A 26,098-nucleotide genomic window follows, 5' to 3' on the forward strand; every position below is an offset into this window, starting at 1 on the left:
GCGCTGCGAGAGGACGGGACAGGGGGGGGGGGCGCTGCGAGAGGGCGGGACAGTGGGGGGGCGCTGCGAGAGGACGGGACAGTGGGGGGGCGCTGCGAGAGGACGGGACAGTGGGGGGGGGGGCGCTGCGAGAGGACGGGACAGTGGGGGGGGGCGCTGCGAGAGGACGGGACAGTGGGGGGGGGCGCTCTGCGAGAGGACGGGACAGTGGGGGGGGGCGCTGCGAGAGGACGGGACAGTGGGGGGGCAGTGGGGGGGCGCTGCGAGAGGACGGGACAGTGGGGGGGGCGCTGCGAGAGGACGGGACAGTGGGGGAGCGCTGCGAGAGGACGGGACAGTGGGGGAGCGCTGCGAGAGGGCGGGACAGTGGGGGGGCAGTGGGGGGGCGCTGCGAGAGGACGGGACAGTGGGGGGGCGCTGCGAGAGGACGGGACAGTGGGGGAGCGCTGCGAGAGGGCGGGACAGTGGGGGGGCAGTGGGGGGGCGCTGCGAGAGGACGGGACAGTGGGGGGGGCGCTGCGAGAGGACGGGACAGTGGGGGAGCGCTGCGAGAGGACGGGACAGTGGGGGAGCGCTGCGAGAGGGCGGGACAGTGGGGGGGCAGTGGGGGGGCGCTGCGAGAGGACGGGACAGTGGGGGGGCGCTGCGAGAGGACGGGACAGTGGGGGAGCGCTGCGAGAGGACGGGACAGTGGGGGGGGGGGGCGCTGCGAGAGGACAGGACAGTGGGGGGGGGGGGGGCGCTGCGAGAGGACGGGACAGGGGGGGGGCGCTGTACTAAAGTAGTGTAATAGAAGCCACACAGCAGATCTGAACCTTTTCTACCTCCTGTATAGGGAAGTCCTGGCATCTCCAGCAGATTTACCCCCACAGGGGGCGCTCTCTAGTCCCGCTTTATATTTTTGCACGTTTCCTCTGCGGTCTCATCTGCTGTGGTCATAGATCAGGTTTCTTAGATGCGCAGACTGGCCCTATATACATTATATATGTGCCGGTATAAGGGAAAGTATCACAATACTCTCTATAGAGATCGGTGCAGACAAGATACGCAGGGTGAAGTCAGCAGAGTCATCTCCTTATTAGAGGGCGGGGTCACCTGAGTTATATTATAGAGGGCGGGGTCACCTGAGTTATATTATAGAGGGCGGGGTCACCTGAGTTATATTATAATTAGGGCTGACAATTACACAAATGTATTCACTTTATTGCCGTTTCCTCAGAAGAAAAGTAACAAAATGAAGGAGACGATAATAAATTAAAGCAACGGCAGCGCCTGGAAACACAAGACGCCGTCACCGGCGGAACAAACTAAAGAAGGGCTCACATGAAACGTACAAGGTGAGCTCCGGAACAGAAAACACAAAAGCAGCCAAATATCCCTGAGACTCTGGAGCCGCCCATCCAAAGTCACCCCATGGCTCCGCGGTGCTGTTTCTAGAAAGCTGGGTGCCCGATGCCTTTAAGACGCTCCTACGGCTACAAGTCACCCAACTTTTCCTGCAAATGGACTGAATTATACAGACAGTGCAATGTGGAGGTAGTATCAGTGTAGATCGAAGCAGAGTCCAGGAAAGCTGGGTGACAACCACTGCGGAGCTAGAATAGCATAGAGGCCGCCATCCAGGCTTTTCAGAACACAGACTTGTAGAGGGCAGAGCGCCCCCGGCAGGGAGGACGGACTTAAAACTCAAAGTCTTCGTTGGTCATGTCGATGGCCCAGGCGAACTTCTCTCGCTGGGTCTTGTTGTAAATCTTCTCGATGGGCACGCCGAACTTCTTACACCTGCAGGGGGGGAGGGGTGGAATGAATACCCTGGAGCCGCACACAGATCGCCCCCTAGTGGTGGCCACCAGCACTGCCTCTTACCAGGCCACGGTGATCCGGGGGTCCAGGTAGTTCAGCTTGGAGGTGCCCAGAGCGATCTGCTTGTTCTCCTCCTTGTCTGTGGCCTGAAGCTTCAGCTTCATCAGCTGCTCCTCCAGACGCTCCACCTGCTTCTTCTTCTTCTCCATCACCCTGAGAACAGAGCCGTCAGTAGCCGCTAAAGGGGAACACCGCCCCAAAAGTACAGCCACTAGTCACAACCAGAGCTGCAATCACAGGACTCCTGTTACATCAGCTCTTTCCTCCAGTCACAGCCAGAGCTGCAATCACAGGACTCCTGTTACATCAGCTCTTTCACTCCAGTCACAGCCAGAGCTGCAATCACAAGACTCCTGTTACATCAGCTCTTTCACTCCAGTCACAGCCAGAGCTGCAATCACAGGACTCCTGTTACATCAGCTCTTTCCTCCAGTCACAGCCAGAGCTGCAATCACAAGACTCCTGTTACATCAGCTCTTTCACTCCAGTCACAGCCAGAGCTGCAATCACAGGACTCCTGTTACATCAGCTCTTTCACTCCAGTCACAGCCAGAGCTGCAATCACAAGACTCCTGTTACATCAGCTCTTTCACTCCAGTCACAGCCAGAGCTGCATTCATCATTTTGGTATATCTTCCTATCACAAGTTATAATTGATTTGTAACTACAGGTTTGGAGGTGACTAGGCCTAAAATATAAAATGTAAATGCAGCTTTGAATGTGACTGGAGTATAAGACAGTGTGGCGGCGGCAGAACTCTGAATGCAAGGCTGTAAAACCATATCTTATACTCTAGTGACATCAAGAGCTGCAGTCACTATACTCTTACCTCCTACCACATTAGGGCAAAACCACCAAGCAGCTCTGGATGTGACTAGAGAAGAAGACATTAGAGTCCATTATATGTAGTAGTATAAGGCAGTGCACACAGATCCGGGTGTGACTAGAGGAGAAGATGATATGTAGTATAAGGCAGTGCACACACACAGCTCTGGATGTGACTAGAGGATAAGGTTATATGTAGTAGTATAAGGCAGCACACACAGCTCTGGATGTGACTAGAGGAGAAGAGGATATGTAGTATAAGGCAGCACACGCACAGCTCCGGATGTGACTAGAGGAGAAGATGATATGTAGTATAAGGCAGCACACACAGCTCTGGATGTGACTAGAGGATAAGGTTATATATAATAGTATAAGGCAGCACACACAGCTCTGGATGTGACTAGAGGATAAGGTTATATATAATAGTATAAGGCAGCACACACAGCTCTGGATGTGACTAGAGGAGAAGGTTATATGTAGTAGTATAAGGCAGCACACACAGCTCTGGATGTGACTAGAGGAGAAGGTTATATGTAGTATAAGGCAGCACACACAGCTCTGGATGTGACTAGAGGATAAGGTTATATATAATAGTATAAGGCAGCACACACAGCTCTGGATGTGACTAGAGGATAAGGTTATATATAATAGTATAAGGCAGCACACGCACAGCTCCGGATGTGACTAGAGGAGAAGATGATATGTAGTATAAGGCAGCACACACAGCTCTGGATGTGACTAGAGGAGAAGATGATATGTAGTATAAGGCAGCACACACAGCTCTGGATGTGACTAGAGGAGAAGATGATATGTAGTATAAGGCAGCACACACAGCTCTGGATGTGACTAGAGGAGAAGGTTATATGTAGTAGTATAAGGCAGCACACACAGCTCTGGATGTGACTAGAGGATAAGGTTATATATAATAGTATAAGGCAGCACACACAGCTCTGGATGTGACTAGAGGATAAGGTTATATATAATAGTATAAGGCAGCACACACAGCTCTGGATGTGACTAGAGGAGAAGGTTATATGTAGTAGTATAAGGCAGCACACACAGCTCTGGATGTGACTAGAGGAGAAGGTTATATATAATAGTATAAGGCAGCACACACAGACAATGACACCGCTCCTTACTTCTTGGTCCGGTCGTTCTTGTGCTCCTTGTAGTCGGCTTTCGCTTTCTTCAGCTCCTTCTTGGCCTCTTTTAGTTGCTGTTCTTTTGCATCAATCTGTAGGGGTTAAACAATTGGGTGACCGTCCCCCTAGATGTGAGCATGGCCCCCGCCCTACACATGGAGAGGCGGCACCTAAGATCTACTACAAGTCCCAGCATGTCCGGTCATTAATCACAGTCTGGACACAACAGGCGGAGTCAGTCTGTTACTACATCACATCTCCTGAAACCATCAGCATCAATGTCAGGGGGTCTCCACCACAGATCTGCGGCTCAGGCCCAGCACAAGGGGATGGCTCTGGGGGCTGATATAGTTTTAGGGATTTGGTCAGGGGTTCCCCAGTTAAGGCTGTGACACCCCAATCTAGCAGTGCAGTCTTCGCCCCACATTGTACCTTTGTCTGAAGATTTAGCATGGATTTTTCAAAGGTCTTGGGTGGCGCCCTCTGGTGGTTACACAGAAGTGCTACGGCTCTATTTGCACGGTTGTAGGAAAGAATTTTGGCTGCAACGTTGTCGTCGGCTGTAAAAGAAGAGGAGACCCTGAGAGGACACGACAGCGCCCTGCACGTCCCAGCTATACAGGAGAGCACACACTGCCCAAAAGTGCCAGAACCTTCTATAACAGGGGTAGGGAACGTACGGCTCTCCAGCTGTTAAAAAACTACAACTCCCAGCATGCATACTGGCTCTGCTGTTCTGGGAACTCCCATGGAAGTGAATGGAGCATGATGGGAGTTGTAGTTTCACAGCAGCTATAGAGCCAAAGGTTCCCTACCCCTGTTCTATAACCTCCAAGGCTCCCCCTCCCCCAGCGCGGGCCCCTCACCATTAGTGAGCTCCTTCAGCTGGTTCTGTAGGGTGATGGAGGCGTTGTATGTTCTGAAGACTTTGGCGGTCAGTCCGTCCATCAGGTCCTGGAGGTGCTTGTTGAGAACGGTCGTCTGGAGAAGAAGAACCAGATTTCACATTCTAAACCTCTTACACCGGCCAAGTGTCCCAAACTTATCGGAGCAATCCCGGGGACACTGGGCAGGTCTGCAGAGGGCGCTCCCTTCTTAGGGGCGAGACGTTTACTACAACTCCATCATCCAATCGGCCGATATCCATGTGCAGACTGGCTTTTGCCCTTTTGGGGCCGGAAACATTTACTCACGCTTAGTCGGTCAAACAGATCGTCGTCCGGGTCCTTGTTCTCCATAAATTTCATGAGGTTTTTGAACACCTGGGGTGGGGGGAGCGCAGTGTTAGTAGTCAGACACCGGAGGGCACTCTGATGGCTATAGATGGGTTCTGGGCTCATTATTTTAAACAGAAATCTCAAGTGTGGCCCAAGGTCAGTGGAGGCTTAAAGGGCTTTTATGGGACATCAGTATGTGGTCAGTGGGATCTGTCGCACAGGACCCCTGACCATCAACTGTTTGCCGAAGCTGAAGCCTCATCCTGGTGCCAATGAGGTCACAGTCACATAGAACAGCAGCAGCTCAGTCCCAATCGAGTAAATGCTGCCAAGTTGCAATACCAAGTAGAGCCACTACAGTATGTGGGGGCGCTGTGCTTGGTGTTTACTGAAGAAGCTGCAGCCTCTGCAACCAAATGGAGGGGGAACCCAGATGTCAGACCCCACCGTCACATCTATATGTAACCCCTATATCCAGTGAGTAATATAACCCCCCGCTGCATGCTGTGCCCCGATACATTGTAGCAAATCCAAAGAGGGTTTGTTACAGTGTACCAGTCTAGACAATCCCCTGCGAGCTGCAGAGTCTCCAGACAGAGATATCTGATCTGCAGCGATACAGAGGAAGGTCTGGCTGTAGCAAACCCTCAGCTGTGAGCAGGATGGGGCCCCGGGCTCTTACCTCCTTCTCCACTGGCACCTTGTTGTAATATCGGATGGAGTCTTTGCCCAGGAAGTCGAACTCCACAATGTGCGACTGCCCGTCCAGCTTGGGGTACAGCTTAATGTGCTCCACCCGCAGGGAGCAGCAGCCCACCGTGTCCGCCGTCTCCCCCTCCTCCTTCTCATTGCCCGCTCGGAGCGCCAGCTGCCGGGAGAGGAGAAGGTCACAGGCCATGCCCGCAGCCATACACGTGTCACATGTCATTAGCGTGTACCTTATCGATGAAGTACAACGCCACCGCTCTCTGCCGTTTCTTCATCTCTCGGGATTTCCAGTCGAGGCGATACTGAGATCGGATCTGATCCACCACGTTCTTCAGACGCCGCGCTGTCTCGTACTTCTGCCAGTCCTTCTCCCCCTGCAAAACAGATCAGAGACTGTGGTGGTAGACGACCCCCTACTATATTATATATATATATATATATATATATATATATATATATATATATATATATACACACACACACCCATATATGTACTGGAGCTGGAGCCATAGGGCCGACATCTCTCACCCCATGCCATGCTTACATTACGGGTAGCGATATGGCGGTGCAGGTGGTAATAAAAAGAGGCAAAAAATAATAATCCAGGATGTCACAAAACCAAACCCACTGAGGTCTGCCATCACGTTGTGGTATCTGCTTCTCCAGCACATGCTATAGATGATATTAAAGGGGGTTTCCAGGCAATAACCTGTCCTAAGGATCCTCACTGTACCCGCACGGATACAGACTCCGTGTAGTGGCCAGATCAGGTACTGCACATCACATTTTTCTTCCAGGACACTAAAATTTGAGACCCGACCATAGAAGTCATCAACAGGATATTGGCCGGGGTGCGGCTCATCCACTGGTCACATCGTTATGTGGCGGCTCAGTCCTACTCAAGTGAATGGCACTGAGCTGCAATACTAAGCACGGCCACTATACAATGCAGGGCGCTGTGCTGACAAACATCTGCTGGATGAGGCTGCAGGTTGTCAGACCCCCAGATCCTCAATATCCATCCTCACCTTGAGTTTGGAGCTGGGGTTCAGCATGATGTACTTGATGGACCCCTGAATGTTCTCCGTCCAGGACGCCAGCCATGTCACCGTGTTGTCACAACGCACCTCCTTCCACCTGTGGCCGAGGGGAGGATCTGGGACCTTGGAGTCTCTGAGGCGATGAGGAGAGAAGGTCACACCGAGACTTATACCAAAAAACTACGACTAGCAGCATGGACTAATGGCCGCAGGGTGTCCGAGCATGCTGGGAGTTGTAGTGCCATACAGTGGGAGATCAGGGGTCACTCACTTGCTGCAGTTTATGATGACGTCCTCCGGCATTATCCTCAGCTTCAGCATTCCCATTTTGGGGTGATCCCCGCGGCCTCGGAACAGTCCCGGGGGCTCGATCTTGAAGTTCCCGATCTTCTCTCTGTGTCCGTCCAGTGTACAGAAGCCGAACTCCTCCTGGATCTTATTGGCCTCTTCCTTCAATTTCTGGAGAAAATGTAATAGATAAAGATGAGACATGAGAAGAGCCGAGTGTGCACAGGTACGAGTCCGACAACCCGGCCACTTGTAATACTGACAACTATCTCAGCACTGCAGACACCTGAGTCACCGAAGTGATGGAACATCCAAGTGGCGATGAAGGACGAGATCAGCGGCAGCACTACAGAGCCCAGCCACGCTACTGCACATGTCAGCTCCAAATATACAGAGCCCTCTGCTATACACATCGCCCCCAGGGTATATACAGCCCTCCAGTATACACGTCACCTGCAGGGTATATACAACCCTCCAGTATACACGTCACCTGCAGGGTATATACAACCCTCCAGTATACACGTCACCTGCAGGGTATATACAACCCTCCAGTATACACGTCACCTGCAGGGTATATACAGCCCTCTGCTATACACATCGCCCCCAGGGGTATATACAGCCCTCCAGTATACAAGTCACCTGCAGGGTATATACAACCCTCCAGTATACACGTCACCTGCAGGGTATATACAACCCTCCAGTATACACGTCACCTGCAGGGTATATACAACCCTCCAGTATACACGTCACCTGCAGGGTATATACAACCCTCCAGTATACACGTCACCTGCAGGGTATATACAGCCCTCTGCTATACACATCACCCCCAGGGTATATACAGCCCTATAGTATACACGTCACCCCCAGGGTATATACAGCCCTCCAGTATACACATCACCCCCAGGGTATATACAGCCCTCCAGTATACACATCACCCCCAAGGTATATACAACCCTCCAGTATACACGTCACCTGCAGGGTATATACAACCCTCCAGTATACACATCGCCCCCAGGGTATATACAGCCCTCTGCTATACACATCACCCCCAGGGTATATACAGCCCTCCAGTATACACGTCACCCCCAGGGTATATACAGCCCTCTGCTATACACATCACCCCCAGGGTATATACAGCCCTCCAGTATACACGTCACCCCCAGGGTATATACAGCCCTCCAGTATACACGTCACCTGCAGGGTATATACAGCCCTATAGTATACACGTCACCCCCAGGGTATATACAGCCCTCCAGTATACACATCACCCCCAGGGTATATACAGCCCTCCAGTATACACGTCACCACCAGGGTATATACAGCCCTCCAGTATACACATCACCCCCAGGGTATATACAGCCCTCCAGTATACACGTCACCACCAGGGTATATACAGCCCTCCAGTATACACGTCACCCCCAGGGTATATACAGCCCTCTGCTATACACGTCACCTCCAGGGTATATACAGCCCTCCAGTAGACACGTCACCTCCAGGGTATATACAGCCCTCCAGTATACACGTCACCTCCAGGGTATATACAGCCCTCCAGTATACACGTCACCCCCAGGGTATACACAGCCCTCCAGTATACACGTCACCCCCAGGGTATATACAGCCCTCCAGTATACACGTCACCCCCAGGGTATATACAGCCCTACAGTATACACATCACCACCAGGGTATATACAGCCCTCCAGTATACACGTCACCCCCAGGGTATATACAGCCCTCTGCTATACACGTCACCTCCAGGGTATATACAGCCCTCTGCTATACACATCACCCCCAGGGTATATACAGCCCTCCAGTATACACATCACCACCAGGGTATATACAGCCCTCCAGTATACACGTCACCCCCAGGGTATATACAGCCCTCCAGTATACACGTCACCTCCAGGGTATATACAGCCCTCCAGTATACACGTCACCTCCAGGGTATATACAGCCCTCCAGTATACACGTCACCTCCAGGGTATATACAGCCCTCCAGTATACACGTCACCCCCAGGGTATATACAGCCATCCAGTATACACGTCACCCCCAGGGTATATACAGCCCTCCAGTATACACGTCACCTGTTTCTCCTCTTTGGGTAAAGCTTTCCGCGCCTCGTTCTTCTCGTAGAAATACTTGTGGATCTCGGAGAAGTCGCACTTGTCCAGATGTTTTATCGTCTTCTTCTCCTCCTTGGTCATTTGCTATAGAGGAACAGTAAAGAGGTCACCTATAGACTATCTGGAGAAGACGTGCGGAGTCCTGTCCTCACACACACCCACAGCGGTCTATGGCCGTACGGTATCTGCACACTATAATGGCGCTTACGGTTTTCCAGTCAGTGAAGAAATTCTTCTGGAATATTTCCTTGCTGGTGTACTCGTGGTCCAGCATCTTCCCATAGAAGGTGGCCACTTCCTCGGCCCCCGGGCTCAGCTTCATCGGCTCCCCTACACACACAGCTCAGCTGTAACATTGTCTATATATGTATAGATTACTCATGAACTAGGGAGATCAGGATGAGCACAAGTGTAGGAGAGCGCTGCGGTGTTATGTTCAGGAGCAGCCATGATGTCACCATCGGGGGAGGGGCCTAATGCTATTCCCAGCGCCCCCTATATCTGCTCACCATCATAGTAGAAGTGCACATCATCCGGCAGCGGCTCGTACGGGGGAGCGAAGTACGGACCTTGGTGCTCCAGGAACCGCCATTTCACGCCGTTCTCGTAGTTCTTCTCTTCCCACCTAGGACACCAGACCAGTCACATATATATGTACGTACAGATCTATATACAGCTTGTATCTTACTCACTGCAGGGGGGTTGTTACAATGTGTCAGCGGATTCCCTGCACTGATACACTGTAACAAGTCCATCACCTGTACAAGCAGAGTCAAGACAAATGTAACAGTAGAAACTATCAGAGATCCTGAATGAATGAGAACTGCTGCAGAACATCATGGAGCTCCCCCTCCTCACCAGGGTCTGACCCCCAGGACGGTCATAGTCAGGGGCCGCCGTCCGGTGCAGCGGGTCCTGAGGATTCCCAGCAGTCTGCAGCCATTACTGAACATGTCCCAGCAGCGGGCACCCCACACATGTCTGCAGCCGGGACCCCTCCCCTGGATACAGGGCTTCCTGCTCCACAGCCAATCAGCTCGCGGCTCTGCCCAAAGCATGCTGGGAAATGGAGTCTTAAGACAATCCCATGAGGCTGGTGTGAGCTGGAGATCACTTACTACACACAATAAGGGGAGGGGTAGCTGGGGGGGGGGGACGGACACCTCTTTAACCCCTTCACAGACAACCATGTACTTACCTGCTACAATGACATGTGCCCAGCTCCGCTGTTAACCCCTTCAGCACCTAGATGTTATCACTATATTTACAACCCAACACGTTGAAGTCAAAAGTGATGTCACATGGGAAGGCTTAAAAGATCCAAGAACAAGACCCCCCCCCCTCCCCCATCACCCCCCAGCAGTGGGCCCCGGCTCCTCACCATTTCCACTTGGACTCCTCTTCCTTCGCCTCCTTTGTCTTCTTGGCTTTGCTCTCTCCCTCCTCGGCCTCGGTCTTCCTCTTTTTGCTGTTGGATTTTGCCTTCTCCTTGGGTTGGATCTTCTCGGCGCTCTCAGGATCCGGCTTTGGTTTCTTCTGACCAGACCTGGACTCCTCTTCTTCTAGTTCCCTCTTTATTCCTTTTCTTTCCTTGTTCTCATCTTGTCCCTCTCTTTTGGGGTCTTTCTTGTTGCCGTTTACTTTCTTGTCTTTTTGCTTTTGGTTGGATCCCTTCTTCTCCCGGGACTTGCCCTTGGAGGCCTCCTTGGACTTTTGCTTCTTGTCATCAGTCAGGGATTCCTGGAACAGGTCTAGGTCCACCAAGATCCTCTTCAGAATGCCTCCTTTGACGTCACATCCATTCTGGTGGGGGTCTGGGGGTTCTTCCTTTACCTGGTGCCCCTGTTTGCTTTTGTCTGAATGCTCCTTGTGCTTGTCCTCCTTGGACCCCGAATGGCCCTTGTGCTTTTCCTCCTTGGACCTGGAGTGGTCCTTGTGCTTGTCCTCCTTAGACCCGGAGTGGTCCTTGTGCTTGTCCTCCTTGGATCCAGAGTGGCCCTTGTGCTTGTCCTCCTTGGACCCGGAGTGGCCCTTGTCCTCCTTGGACCCGGAGTGGCCCTTGTGCTTGTCCTCCTTGGACCCGGAGTGGCCCTTGTGCTTGTCCTCCTTGGACCCAGAGTTGTCTTTGTCCTTGTCCTCCTTGGACCCGGAGTGGCCCTTGTGCTTGTCTTCCTTGGACCCGGAGTGGTCCTTGTCCTCCTTGGACTTGGATCTATGCCTGTTTTTTTCTTCCTTGTCCTTCTTTGTATTGGTCACTTTCTTCTTGCTCTCCTTGGGGCCGGAGCTCTTTGCGCTCTTCTTCTCCTTGGCTTTATCTTCCTTCTTGTCCTTTGCCTTCCCCCGTGTGTTACGCTTCTCACCGTCGGTCTTGTCTTCTCGCCTGTGATTATCCTTCTTCACCTCCTCTTTTGGTTTCTTCTCGGCTCTTCCTCTCTGGACTCTCTTTTTAGATTCCTCAAGATTGTTCTCTCTCTCCTTAAGGACTCGGGCACCATTGTCACTTCCAGCGATCCCCGTGTCACAGGATTCACCTGCCTCCTCTGACTGATCCTCATCCTCTCCATTCACGCTCTGGGCTGGTAGATCTTCACCCAGGGCCGGGCCGTGGGGAGGGGCGGCAATTTTATTTTCAGAAATCCTAAGAGACAATAACTGGACAAGGAAAAGATAGTCAGAAGCTTCAAGTTACTGGAGGGCGGATATTTCTGTGTGAGGGTCCTGGCCCTTCTATCATGACCACTAGGGGGGTTTGCACCTCAGTTTGAATGGTGTCAGGTGGGGCCTAAACACCACTCCAGCCTTTACAATGGGCCCAATGGGAACAGAGCTTGGCTATATCCGGGTGTCCCTTTAATATGTAAGGAGCGCTGTGCAGGGCCCCACCAGACTATCCAGCCATTACAAGGGGCCCGTTGATATGTAAGGAGCGCTGTGCAGGGCCCCACCAGACTATCCAGCCATTACAAGGGGCCCGTTGATATGTAAGGAGCGCCGTGTAGGGCCCCACCTGACTCTCCAGCCATTACAATGGGGCCCCATTGATATGTAAGGAGCGCCGTGTAGGGCCCCACCTGACTCTCCAGCCATTACAATGGGGCCCCATTGATATGTAAGGAGCGCCGTGCAGGGCCCCACTTGACTCTCCAGCCATTACAGTGGGCCCCATTGATATGTAAGGAGCGCCGTGCAGGGCCCCACTTGACTCTCCAGCCATTACAGTGGGCCCCATTGATATGTAAGGAGCGCCGTGCAGGGCCCCACCAGACTCTCCAGCCATTACAGTGGGCCCCATTGATATGTAAGGAGCGCCGTGCAGGGCCCCACCAGACTCTCCAGCCATTACAGTGGGCCCCATTGATATGTAAGGAGCGCCGTGCAGGGCCCCACCAGACTCTCCAGCCATTACAGTGGGCCCCATTGATATGTAAGGAGCGCCGTGCAGGGCCCCACCGGACTCTCCATTCAGGAGACATTTCCTAGGGGCCACTGCTGTTGCTTTTCTCATAAAGGGAGAATAAAAGTGAAGCGTGGGAACCTTGGAGGTGTGAATGAAGCTCCGGCACATACGGATGGGATACGCGGACGCACACTGCAGGCTCCGCCTCTATCCACCTACCATTTGCTTCTTGCCTGGGTTCTCGTCCTCCATGATGTGATTTTGCCTAGACATTAAAGACAACAGATGGTAACCAACCAAAAACTGAGACAAAGGGGCTCTCCGGGGAGTCTGCCATCACTGACGTCTGAGGTGGTTCCAACCTGGGTCACATGATCAGTATCGGGCCCCTGAGTTGCTCCGCCTCCTCTCTTGTACTTACCACATGTTACCTGTACCATTATAATGATGTACCCGCCCACATGATACAACTGGGAGTGACCATGAGAGGAGGCGGAGCATCTTGTGACCAGGTGCAGGTTCTGATGACCCCTGGAGGAAGTGACGACAGACCCCGGGAGACCCCCCTATAAAAGACCTGTGCATGCTGGTCACACTCAGAGGCAGTCACCCTGTACACAGCCAGTCCTGCTCTCAGCTGAGGGGTTGTTACAATGTATCAGTTCTCAGAGTCCTCCGGATGTGCATGTAAATGATCAGGGCTCAGCAGCCATTGGGGGGGGGCCCAATATTCCTTTACATGAATCCTGTTCCGCAGACACTTCTATCACTGAGAAAGAAGCGAGCAGCAGCAGGGTAACCTATAGAAGGTAACTATGGGGCGCTGGTCCCCGGGGTCAGTGCACCCCATGAGCAGTCCTAGGGGGTCGGGCTAGGGAGTGGACAGTCAGGAGTCGCCTCTGGTGTTTCCGTAATAAGGAGATCCCGTCTCGGTTATGTAATGCACCTATCACGGCAGATCTGCCCTCTGTGAAGCTAGAGCGCCACCCATCAGCCGGACCATGCACATCCCACTAGCCAATCATAACCCAGCAGTATCAGTCACGCACCGCTTCTGGTCGTCACAGGGTATCCCTTGGTGCTCCGATCCCCCCGGCACTGCGTTACTGTTCTCATCTAAGTCTGAGGTTGTTACCAACGGCCTAGGACAGAGGAGGAGAGGATCAATGCTGAAATGTCAAAGGGGATAATAAAGGGGGGGGTCTGACTCCTGGCACCCTGACAGATCAGCTCAGGAAAATGCTGCGGCTATAACATCATGTCCATCAGACTGAGCTGCAATACCAGGCACAACCACTTGGTTATGAATAGCGCTGTGTCTGCCCCATGGCAGCCTATTCAACCAGCTGATCGGCAGAGGTGCCAGCAGGTCCTAAAGACAGGTCACCAATCACACAAGGTTTTCTAGGAAATACCCCTTTAAAAACTGATCACCTATCCTTAGCACAGGTCATCAACATCAAACAGGTCAGGAGGTCCAACACCCAGTGCACCCCCACCCATCAGCTGTTTAAGAAGGTCACCGCAGAAAGACAAACGCATCACAGCCTCTCCACTGCTGACCATGCACAGCGCCGTACACTGCATAGTGGCTGTGCTTGGCATTGCAGCTCAATCCCATTCACTTGCATGAGACTGAGCTACACACAGGTCATGTGACCAATGACTGGCCTGTGAAGCAAGCTGATCAGTAGGGGTGCCATGCTGATCTGCTATTGCTGTGCACTCAGAGCGGCCTCCTCCCCCGTTTTGCTGGTTGCAGCCACTGCAGGGTCCTGGATGGTGCATGCTCTCAGTATATCGCCACATATGGCCCCCCCTAGTGGCCCCCTCATACATACGCGTCTTCATCAATGTCCGTTGTCTTCTTTGTACTTTCAGGGTTGGGATCCACATCATGTTCTGAGGTGCTACAGAGGGATCAGACAGAAAAGATCAGAGACTGCAGCTGATCAGCCCCCGACCACACTGACCGCTTCTGCAGGCGCCATAGACGTGTGTGTATATATAGCAGACGTCCATCACTGCCTCAGGATACCATGAAGGGGACCTTTAAGGACTGGGCCACGCCATCACCTACTGATAGGACTGGCTACAGGATTATAACTGCCCCTCCCCTATAATGGGACAGACCTGCAGTTCTCTACAAAGCCTGTGCTAGAAGGGGGCGCTGTACACCGACCTGGGGAATAGTCTAAAAATATGGCGGCAGGCAGCTAAGGGTCATATAATCATCCCCTTATAGAGGAGCTGTAACTATTCTAAGAATACTGCACCGCTCCTCTACCGCTCCTCCTGGAAATGTATGAGTAAACTGACAACTGGGTGTTACCCTGTGGGGTGTGTCCCCGAATACTCACACCTTGCAGTCAGTGATGACTCTATACAGACACGCCCCCTTGAGGGAAGAGATAGCAATGACTAGTCAATCCCTTCATACATTGCCAGTAGGAGGAACAGAGGGACAGGCCAATGCAGACGCTTCAGACTTGTTATATCAGGAGGAATACATAAGTTACCAGGAGAGTGGCCGGCTCCCTGTCACAGGCTCAGTGGCACATAACACTTCTGACAGCCAGCAGGGCGGCGCCGCACTCACCAGGACACCACATTCTCCTGTAGCAGCTTCTCCGAGGACACAGCCGGCTCCACCTACAGGTGACAAAAGAGCGAAAAATAAGAACATGCACCAGACGCAGAGACCTGAGGACGCGACTAGTACAGAGGAGAACTACAAATCCCAGCATTCTCCGTTGCAGACAAGGGCGGCATCTGCATTGGTTACCTCCTCCTGCACGGCGCCCCCTCTGTCCTCCAGGGGCTTCTTTTTTCTGGAATTTTCCTTCATTTCTTCTCTTTTAAATATTCGTCTCCTAAACACAAGACAGAAAAATGGTATAACGCCCCCAACAGGCTGAAAAGTGGTAGTGCAGGACAAAGGTCACAATGTATAGAAAGCAGTGGCGTAAGATGACTGTGCCAGGAGGAACAAAGGAGGAATCATGTCCATGCTCATGAGTAGGTAAGGGGCGCAGTGCTGTGACCAGACCCATACAGGAGCCACAGCCTGGGGGGAGGGGTCCGGCCGCTCCTGCCCATTACAAGTCTATGCATGTTACCAAGTTCCCATAACCCTGCCCCCGGTATAAGAAACATCACCACACACACTGGTTACCTATGCGGGTCCGCAGTGGTGGATCCGGAACTTTCTACCAGGCATCTTGTCCGATTTATCTTGACAGGTTTGCTGTGACCTCTGGGACTCTACAACACAGACATTGTGCTCTATTCACATTAGGAACTTCTGCAGCGGTTTCTTCACACTAACAATAACGGGACAATCTGTCGGGACATTACTTAATATCTGGACAATGTTCAGCGCTTCAATTTACTGATACAGAGCTCCAAATCCTCTGCACAGATGTAGAATTACAGGATAACATTCTCACTACCTGCAGCCACCACTAGAGGGAGCGTAGTGCACACACAAAGACTCAGGGCTCCTCAGCTCCCCTAGTGGTGTCTGCAAAAAGAACAGCTTACAACATGACAGACAGGGGACAGGAGCGCAGGCTACAGGGGCGGGTCTACATGGAGAAAGGAGAGTCACAGCCCCGCCCACAGAGAGCACAAGGACCTTACCAGTGCAGGATCCTGGTGCAGAACTTCATTGGCCACCATTATAACCTGTGCACAGGAAAACGGAAGATGTCAGAAGGAGGCAGCGGCCCCCAGGGGCCCCGAACTCAGCCATAATGTACAATCTATTACTATCTGTTATCAGCCATGTCAGGAGAGGAGAGGCCGACTGTAAGACAGGAGAATACAATCTATTACTATCTGTTATCAGCCATGTCAGGAGAGGAGAGGCCGACTGTAGGACAGGGGAATACAATCTATTACTATCTGTTATCAGCCATGTCAGGAGGGGCCGACTGTAGGACAGGGGAATACAATCTATTACAATCTGTTATCAGCCATGTCAGGAGAGGCTGACTGTAGGACAGGGGAATACAATCTATTACTATCTGTTATCAGCCATGTCAGGAGAGGCCGACTGTAGGACAGGGGAATACAATCTATTACTATCTGTTATCAGCCCTGTCAGGAGAGGCCGACTGTAGGACAGGAGAATACAATCTATTACTATCTGTTATCAGCCATGTCAGGAGAGGAGAGGCCGACTGTAGGACAGGGGAATACAATCTATTACTATCTGTTATCAGCCATGTCAGGAGAGGAGAGGCCGACTGTAGGACAGGGGAATACAATCTATTACTATCTGTTATCAGCCATGTCAGGAGAGGAGAGGCCGACTGTAGGACAGGGGAATACAATCTATTACTATCTGTTATCAGCCATGTCAGGAGGGGCCGACTGTAGGACAGGGGAATACAATCTATTACTATCTGTTATCAGCCATGTCAGGAGGGGCCGACTGTAGGACAGGGGAATACAATCTATTACTATCTGTTATCAGCCATGTCAGGAGAGGCCGACTGTAGGACAGGGGAATACAATCTATTACTATCTGTTATCAGCCATGTCAGGAGAGGCCGACTGTAGGACAGGGGAATACAATCTATTACTATCTGTTATCAGCCATGTCAGGAGAGGAGAGGCCGACTGTAGAACAGGGGAATACAATCTATTACTATCTGTTATCAGCCCTGTCAGGAGAGGAGAGGCCGACTGTAGGACAGGGGAATACAAGCTATTACTATCTGTTATCAGCCATGTCAGGAGAGGCCGACTGTAGGACAGGAGAATACAATCTATTACTATCTGTTATCAGCCATGTCAGGAGAGGAGAGGCCGACTGTAGGATAGGGGAATACAATCTATTACTATCTGTTATCAGCCATGTCAGGAGGGGAGAGGCCGACTGTAGGACAGGAGAATACAATCTATTACTATCTGTTATCAGCCATGTCAGGAGAGGAGAGGCCGACAGTAGGACAGGGGAATACAATCTATTACTATCTGTTATCAGCCATGTCAGGAGAGGAGAGACCGACTGTAGGACAGGGGAATACAATCTATTACTATCTGTTATCAGCCATGTCAGGAGAGGAGAGGCCGACTGTAGGACAGGGGAATACAATCTATTACTATCTGTTATCAGCCATGTCAGGAGAGGCCGACTGTAGGACAGGGGAATACAATCTATTACTATCTGTTATCAGCCATGTCAGGAGAGGAGAGGCCGACTGTAGGACGGGAGAATACAATCTATTACTATCTGTTATCAGCCATGTCAGGAGAGGCCGACTGTAGGACAGGGGAATACAATCTATTACTATCTGTTATCAGCCATGTCAGAAGAGGAGAGGCCGACTGTAGGACAGGGGAATACAATCTATTACTATCTGTTATCAGCCATGTCAGGAGAGGAGAGGCCGACTGTAGGACAGGGGAATACAATATATTACTATCTGTTATCAGCCATGTCAGGAGAGGCCGACTGTAGGACAGGAGAATACAATCTATTACTATCTGTTATCAGCCATGTCAGGAGAGGAGAGGCCGACTGTAGGACAGGGGAATACAATATATTACTATCTGTTATCAGCCATGTCAGGAGAGGCCGACTGTAGGACAGGGGAATACAATCTATTACTATCTGTTATCAGCCATGTCAGGAGAGGCCGACTGTAGGACAGGAGAATACAATCTATTACTATCTGTTATCAGCCATGTCAGGAGAGGAGAGGCCGACTGTAGGACAGGGGAATACAATATATTACTATCTGTTATCAGCCATGTCAGGAGGGGAGAGGGCGACTGTAGGACAGGGGAATACAATCTATTACTATCTGTTATCAGCCATGTCAGGAGAGGCCGACTGTAGGACAGGAGAATACAATCTATTACTATCTGTTATCAGCCATGTCAGGAGAGGAGAGGCCGACTGTAGGACAGGGGAATACAATCTATTACTATCTGTTATCAGCCATGTCAGGAGGGGAGAGGGCGACTGTAGGACAGGGGAATACAATCTATTACTATCTGTTATCAGCCATGTCAGGAGAGGCCGACTGTAGGACAGGAGAATACAATCTATTACTATCTGTTATCAGCCATGTCAGGAGAGGAGAGGCCGACTGTAGGACAGGGCAATACAATCTATTACTATCTGTTATCAGCCATGTCAGGAGAAGAGAGGCCGACTGTAGGACAGGGGAATACAATCTATTACTATCTGTTATCAGCCATGTCAGGAGAGGAGAGGCCGACTGTAGGACAGGGGAATACAATCTATTACTATCTGTTATCAGCCATGTAAGGAGAGGAGAGGCCAACTGTAGGACAGGGGAATACAATATATTACTATCTGTTATCAGCCATCTCAGGAGAGGCCGACTGTAGGACAGGGGAATACAATCTATTACTATCTGTTATCAGCCATGTAAGGAGAGGAGAGGCCAACTGTAGGACAGGGGAATACAATCTATTACTATCTGTTATCAGCCATGTCAGGAGAGGAGAGGCCGACTGTAGGACAGGGGAATACAATATATTACTATCTGTTATCAGCCATGTCAGGAGAGGCCGACTGTAGGACAGGAGAATACAATCTATTACTATCTGTTATCAGCCATGTCAGGAGAGGAGAGGCCGACTGTAGGACAGGGGAATACAATATATTACTATCTGTTATCAGCCATGTCAGGAGAGGCCGACTGTAGGACAGGGGAATACAATCTATTACTGTCTGTTATCAGCCATGTCAGGAGAGGCCGACTGTAGGACAGGGGAATACAATCTATTACTATCTGCTATCAGCCATGTCAGGAGAGGAGGGGCCGACTGTAGGACAGGGGAATACAATCTATTACTATCTGTTATCAGCCATGTCAGGAGAGGAGAGGCCGACTGTAGGACAGGGGAATACAATCTATTACTATCTGTTATCAGCCATGTCAGGAGAGGAGAGACCGACTGTAGGACAGGGGAATACAATCTATTACTATCTGTTATCAGCTATGTCAGGAGAGGAGAGGCCGACTGTAGGACAGGGGAATACAATCTATTACTATCTGTTATCAGCCATGTCAGGAGAGGCCGACTGTAGGACAGGGGAATACAATCTATTACTATCTGTTATCAGCCATGTAAGGAGGGGAGAGGCCGACTGTAGGACGGGAGAATACAATCTATTACTATCTGTTATCAGCCATGTCAGGAGAGGCCGACTGTAGGACAGGGGAATACAATCTATTAATATCTGTTATCAGCCATGTCAGAAGAGGCCGACTGTAGGACAGGAGAATACAATCTATTACTATCTGTTATCAGCCATGTCAGGAGAGGAGAGGCCGACTGTAGGACAGGAGAATACAATCTATTACTATCTGTTATCAACCATGACAGGAGAGGCCGACTGTAGGACAGGGGAATACAATCTATTACTATCTGTTATCAGCCATGTCAGGAGAGGAGAGGCCGAATGTAGGACAAGGGAATACAATATATTACTATCTGTTATCAGCCATGTCAGGAGAGGCCGACTGTAGGACAGGAGAATACAATCTATTACTATCTGTTATCAGCCATGTCAGGAGAGGAGAGGCCGACTGTAGGACAGGGGAATACAATCTATTACTATCTGTTATCAACCATGACAGGAGAGGCCGACTGTAGGACAGGGGAATACAATCTATTACTATCTGTTATCAGCCATGTCAGGAGAGGAGAGGCCGACTGTAGGACAGGGGAATACAATCTATTACTATCTGTTATCAGCCATGTCAGGAGAGGCTGACTGTAGGACAGGGGAATACAATCTATTACTATCTGTTATCAGCCATGTCAGGAGAGGCCGACTGTAGGACAGGGGAATACAATCTATTACTATCTGTTATCAGCCATGTCAGGAGAGGAGAGGCCGACTGTAGGACAGGGGAATACAATCTATTACTATCTGTTATCAGCCCTGTCAGGAGAGGAGAGGCCGACTGTAGGAGAGGGGAATACAATCTATTACTATCTGTTATCAGCCATGTCAGGAGAGGAGAGGCCGACTGTAGGACAGGGGAATACAATCTATTACTATCTGTTATCAGCCATGTCAGGAGAGGAGAGGCCGACTGTAGGACAGGGGAATACAATCTATTACTATCTGTTATCAGCCATGTCAGGAGGGGCCGACTGTAGGACAGGGGAATACAATCTATTACTATCTGTTATCAGCCATGTCAGGAGGGGCCGACTGTAGGACAGGGGAATACAATCTATTACTATCTGTTATCAGCCATGTCAGGAGAGGCCGACTGTAGGACAGGGGAATACAATCTATTACTATCTGTTATCAGCCATGTCAGGAGAGGCCGACTGTAGGACAGGGGAATACAATCTATTACTATCTGTTATCAGCCATGTCAGGAGAGGAGAGGCCGACTGTAGAACAGGGGAATACAATCTATTACTATCTGTTATCAGCCCTGTCAGGAGAGGAGAGGCCGACTGTAGGACAGGGGAATACAAGCTATTACTATCTGTTATCAGCCATGTCAGGAGAGGCCGACTGTAGGACAGGAGAATACAATCTATTACTATCTGTTATCAGCCATGTCAGGAGAGGAGAGGCCGACTGTAGGATAGGGGAATACAATCTATTACTATCTGTTATCAGCCATGTCAGGAGGGGAGAGGCCGACTGTAGGACAGGAGAATACAATCTATTACTATCTGTTATCAGCCATGTCAGGAGAGGAGAGGCCGACAGTAGGACAGGGGAATACAATCTATTACTATCTGTTATCAGCCATGTCAGGAGAGGAGAGACCGACTGTAGGACAGGGGAATACAATCTATTACTATCTGTTATCAGCCATGTCAGGAGAGGAGAGGCCGACTGTAGGACAGGGGAATACAATCTATTACTATCTGTTATCAGCCATGTCAGGAGAGGCCGACTGTAGGACAGGGGAATACAATCTATTACTATCTGTTATCAGCCATGTCAGGAGGGGAGAGGCCGACTGTAGGACGGGAGAATACAATCTATTACTATCTGTTATCAGCCATGTCAGGAGAGGCCGACTGTAGGACAGGGGAATACAATCTATTACTATCTGTTATCAGCCATGTCAGAAGAGGCCGACTGTAGGACAGGAGAATACAATCTATTACTATCTGTTATCAGCCATGTCAGGAGAGGAGAGGCCGACTGTAGGACAGGGGAATACAATATATTACTATCTGTTATCAGCCATGTCAGGAGAGGCCGACTGTAGGACAGGAGAATACAATCTATTACTATCTGTTATCAGCCATGTCAGGAGAGGAGAGGCCGACTGTAGGACAGGGGAATACAATATATTACTATCTGTTATCAGCCATGTCAGGAGAGGCCGACTGTAGGACAGGGGAATACAATCTATTACTATCTGTTATCAGCCATGTCAGGAGAGGCCGACTGTAGGACAGGAGAATACAATCTATTACTATCTGTTATCAGCCATGTCAGGAGAGGAGAGGCCGACTGTAGGACAGGGGAATACAATATATTACTATCTGTTATCAGCCATGTCAGGAGGGGAGAGGGCGACTGTAGGACAGGGGAATACAATCTATTACTATCTGTTATCAGCCATGTCAGGAGAGGCCGACTGTAGGACAGGAGAATACAATCTATTACTATCTGTTATCAGCCATGTCAGGAGAGGAGAGGCCGACTGTAGGACAGGGGAATACAATCTATTACTATCTGTTATCAGCCATGTCAGGAGGGGAGAGGGCGACTGTAGGACAGGGGAATACAATCTATTACTATCTGTTATCAGCCATGTCAGGAGAGGCCGACTGTAGGACAGGAGAATACAATCTATTACTATCTGTTATCAGCCATGTCAGGAGAGGAGAGGCCGACTGTAGGACAGGGCAATACAATCTATTACTATCTGTTATCAGCCATGTCAGGAGAAGAGAGGCCGACTGTAGGACAGGGGAATACAATCTATTACTATCTGTTATCAGCCATGTCAGGAGAGGAGAGGCCGACTGTAGGACAGGGGAATACAATCTATTACTATCTGTTATCAGCCATGTAAGGAGAGGAGAGGCCAACTGTAGGACAGGGGAATACAATATATTACTATCTGTTATCAGCCATGTCAGGAGAGGCCGACTGTAGGACAGGGGAATACAATCTATTACTATCTGTTATCAGCCATGTAAGGAGAGGAGAGGCCAACTGTAGGACAGGGGAATACAATCTATTACTATCTGTTATCAGCCATGTCAGGAGAGGAGAGGCCGACTGTAGGACAGGGGAATACAATATATTACTATCTGTTATCAGCCATGTCAGGAGAGGCCGACTGTAGGACAGGAGAATACAATCTATTACTATCTGTTATCAGCCATGTCAGGAGAGGAGAGGCCGACTGTAGGACAGGGGAATACAATATATTACTATCTGTTATCAGCCATGTCAGGAGAGGCCGACTGTAGGACAGGGGAATACAATCTATTACTGTCTGTTATCAGCCATGTCAGGAGAGGCCGACTGTAGGACAGGGGAATACAATCTATTACTATCTGCTATCAGCCATGTCAGGAGAGGAGGGGCCGAATGTAGGACAGGGGAATACAATCTATTACTATCTGTTATCAGCCATGTCAGGAGAGGAGAGGCCGACTGTAGGACAGGGGAATACAATCTATTACTATCTGTTATCAGCCATGTCAGGAGAGGAGAGACCGACTGTAGGACAGGGGAATACAATCTATTACTATCTGTTATCAGCTATGTCAGGAGAGGAGAGGCCGACTGTAGGACAGGGGAATACAATCTATTACTATCTGTTATCAGCCATGTCAGGAGAGGCCGACTGTAGGACAGGGGAATACAATCTATTACTATCTGTTATCAGCCATGTAAGGAGGGGAGAGGCCGACTGTAGGACGGGAGAATACAATCTATTACTATCTGTTATCAGCCATGTCAGGAGAGGCCGACTGTAGGACAGGGGAATACAATCTATTAATATCTGTTATCAGCCATGTCAGAAGAGGCCGACTGTAGGACAGGAGAATACAATCTATTACTATCTGTTATCAGCCATGTCAGGAGAGGAGAGGCCGACTGTAGGACAGGAGAATACAATCTATTACTATCTGTTATCAACCATGACAGGAGAGGCCGACTGTAGGACAGGGGAATACAATCTATTACTATCTGTTATCAGCCATGTCAGGAGAGGAGAGGCCGAATGTAGGACAAGGGAATACAATATATTACTATCTGTTATCAGCCATGTCAGGAGAGGCCGACTGTAGGACAGGAGAATACAATCTATTACTATCTGTTATCAGCCATGTCAGGAGAGGCCGACTGTAGGACAGGGGAATACAATCTATTACTATCTGTTATCAACCATGACAGGAGAGGCCGACTGTAGGACAGGGGAATACAATCTATTACTATCTGTTATCAGCCATGTCAGGAGAGGAGAGGCCGACTGTAGGACAGGGGAATACAATCTATTACTATCTGTTATCAGCCATGTCAGGAGAGGAGAGGCCGAATGTAGGACAGGGGAATACAATATATTACTATCTGTTATCAGCCATGTCAGGAGAGGCCGACTGTAGGACAGGGGAATACAATCTATTACTATCTGTTATCAGCCATGTCAGGAGAGGCCGACTGTAGGACAGGAGAATACAATCTATTACTATCTGTTATCAGCCTTGTCAGGAGAGGAGAGGCCGACTGTAGGACAGGAGAATACAATCTATTACTATCTGTTATCAGCCATGTCAGGAGAGGCCGACTGTAGGACAGGGGAAAACAATCTATTACTATCTGTTATCAGCCATGTCAGGAGAGGCCGACTGTAGAACAGGGGAATACAATCTATTACTATCTGTTATCAGCCATGTCAGGAGAGGCCGACTGTAGGACAGGGGAATACAATCTATTACTATCTGTTATCAGCCATGTCAGGAGAGGAGAGGCCGACTGTAGGACAGGGGAATACAATCTATTACTATCTGTTATCAGCCATGTAAGGAGAGGAGAGGCCAACTGTAGGACAGGGGAATACAATCTATTACTATCTGTTATCAGCCATGTCAGGAGAGGCCGACTGTAGGACAGGGGAATACAATCTATTACTATCTGTTATCAGCCATGTCAAAAGAGGCCGACTGTAGGACAGGGGAATACAATCTATTACTATCTGTTATCAGCCATGTCAGGAGAGGAGAGGCCGACTGTAGGACAGGGGAATACAATATATTACTATCTGTTATCAGCCATGTCAGGAGAGGCCGACTGTAGGACAGGAGAATACAATCTATTACTATCTGTTATCAGCCATGTCAGGAGAGGGGAGGCCGACTGTAGGACAGGGGAATACAATCTATTACTATCTATTATCAGCCATGTCAGGAGGGGAGAGGCCGACTGTAGGACAGGAGAATACAATCTATTACTATCTGTTATCAGCCATGTCAGGAGAGGCCGACTGTAGGACAGGAGAATACAATCTATTACTATCTGTTATAAGCCATGTCAGGAGAGGCCGACTGTAGGACAAGGGAATACAATCTATTACTATCTGTTATAAGCCATGTCAGGAGAGGCCGACTGTAGGACAGGGGAATACAATCTATTACTATCTGCTATCAGCCATGTCAGGAGAGGAGGGGCCGACTGTAGGACAGGGGAATACAATCTATTACTATCTGTTATCAGCCATGTCAGGAGAGGAGAGTCCGACTGTAGGACAGGGGAATACAATCTATTACTATCTGTTATCAGCCATGTCAGGAGAGGAGAGACCGACTGTAGGACAGGGGAATACAATCTATTACTATCTTTTATCAGCTATGTCAGGAGAGGAGAGGCCGACTGTAGGACAGGGGAATACAATCTATTACTATCTGTTATCAGCCATGTCAGGAGAGGCCGACTGTAGGACAGGGGAATACAATCTATTACTATCTGTTATCAGCCATGTCAGGAGGGGAGAGGCCGACTGTAGGACGGGAGAATACAATCTATTACTATCTGTTATCAGCCATGTCAGGAGAGGCCGACTGTAGGACAGGGGAATACAATCTATTAATATCTGTTATCAGCCATGTCAGAAGAGGCCGACTGTAGGACAGGAGAATACAATCTATTACTATCTGTTATCAGCCATGTCAGGAGAGGAGAGGCCGACTGTAGGACAGGAGAATACAATCTATTACTATCTGTTATCAGCCATGTCAGGAGAGGCCGACTGTAGGACAGGGGAATACAATCTATCAATATCTGTTATCAGCCATGACAGGAGAGGCCGACTGTAGGACAGGGGAATACAATCTATTACTATCTGTTATCAGCCATGTCAGGAGAGGAGAGGCCGACTGTAGGACAAGGGAATACAATATATTACTATCTGTTATCAGCCATGTCAGGAGAGGCCGACTGTAGGACAGGAGAATACAATCTATTACTATCTGTTATCAGCCATGTCAGGAGAGGAGAGGCCGACT

At 50.0% G+C, this 26,098-nt stretch overlaps 1 protein-coding gene across 1 annotated transcript; it reads right to left on the reverse strand.

Moving 5' to 3' along the window:
- Positions 1-1,381: 1,381 nt before the first annotated feature.
- Positions 1,382-10,158, reverse strand: LOC142188423 (DNA topoisomerase 1-like). The gene is made up of 14 exons (XM_075261831.1): positions 10,063-10,158; positions 9,714-9,829; positions 9,413-9,534; positions 9,166-9,288; positions 7,067-7,254; positions 6,784-6,928; positions 5,986-6,129; positions 5,730-5,915; positions 5,024-5,092; positions 4,697-4,811; positions 4,263-4,390; positions 3,828-3,922; positions 1,867-2,016; positions 1,382-1,782 (listed from the first exon to the last, which is right to left on the reverse strand). Exons 1-14 carry the CDS (start codon positions 10,155-10,157, stop codon positions 1,680-1,682), a joined length of 1,779 nt encoding a protein of 592 aa, XP_075117932.1. The 5' UTR covers position 10,158; the 3' UTR covers positions 1,382-1,679.
- Between the last annotated feature and the right edge of the window lie 15,940 nt (positions 10,159-26,098).

Source organism: Leptodactylus fuscus, unplaced genomic scaffold (genome assembly GCF_031893055.1).
Source record: "Leptodactylus fuscus isolate aLepFus1 unplaced genomic scaffold, aLepFus1.hap2 HAP2_SCAFFOLD_444, whole genome shotgun sequence".
NCBI lineage: Eukaryota > Metazoa > Chordata > Amphibia > Anura > Leptodactylidae > Leptodactylus > Leptodactylus fuscus.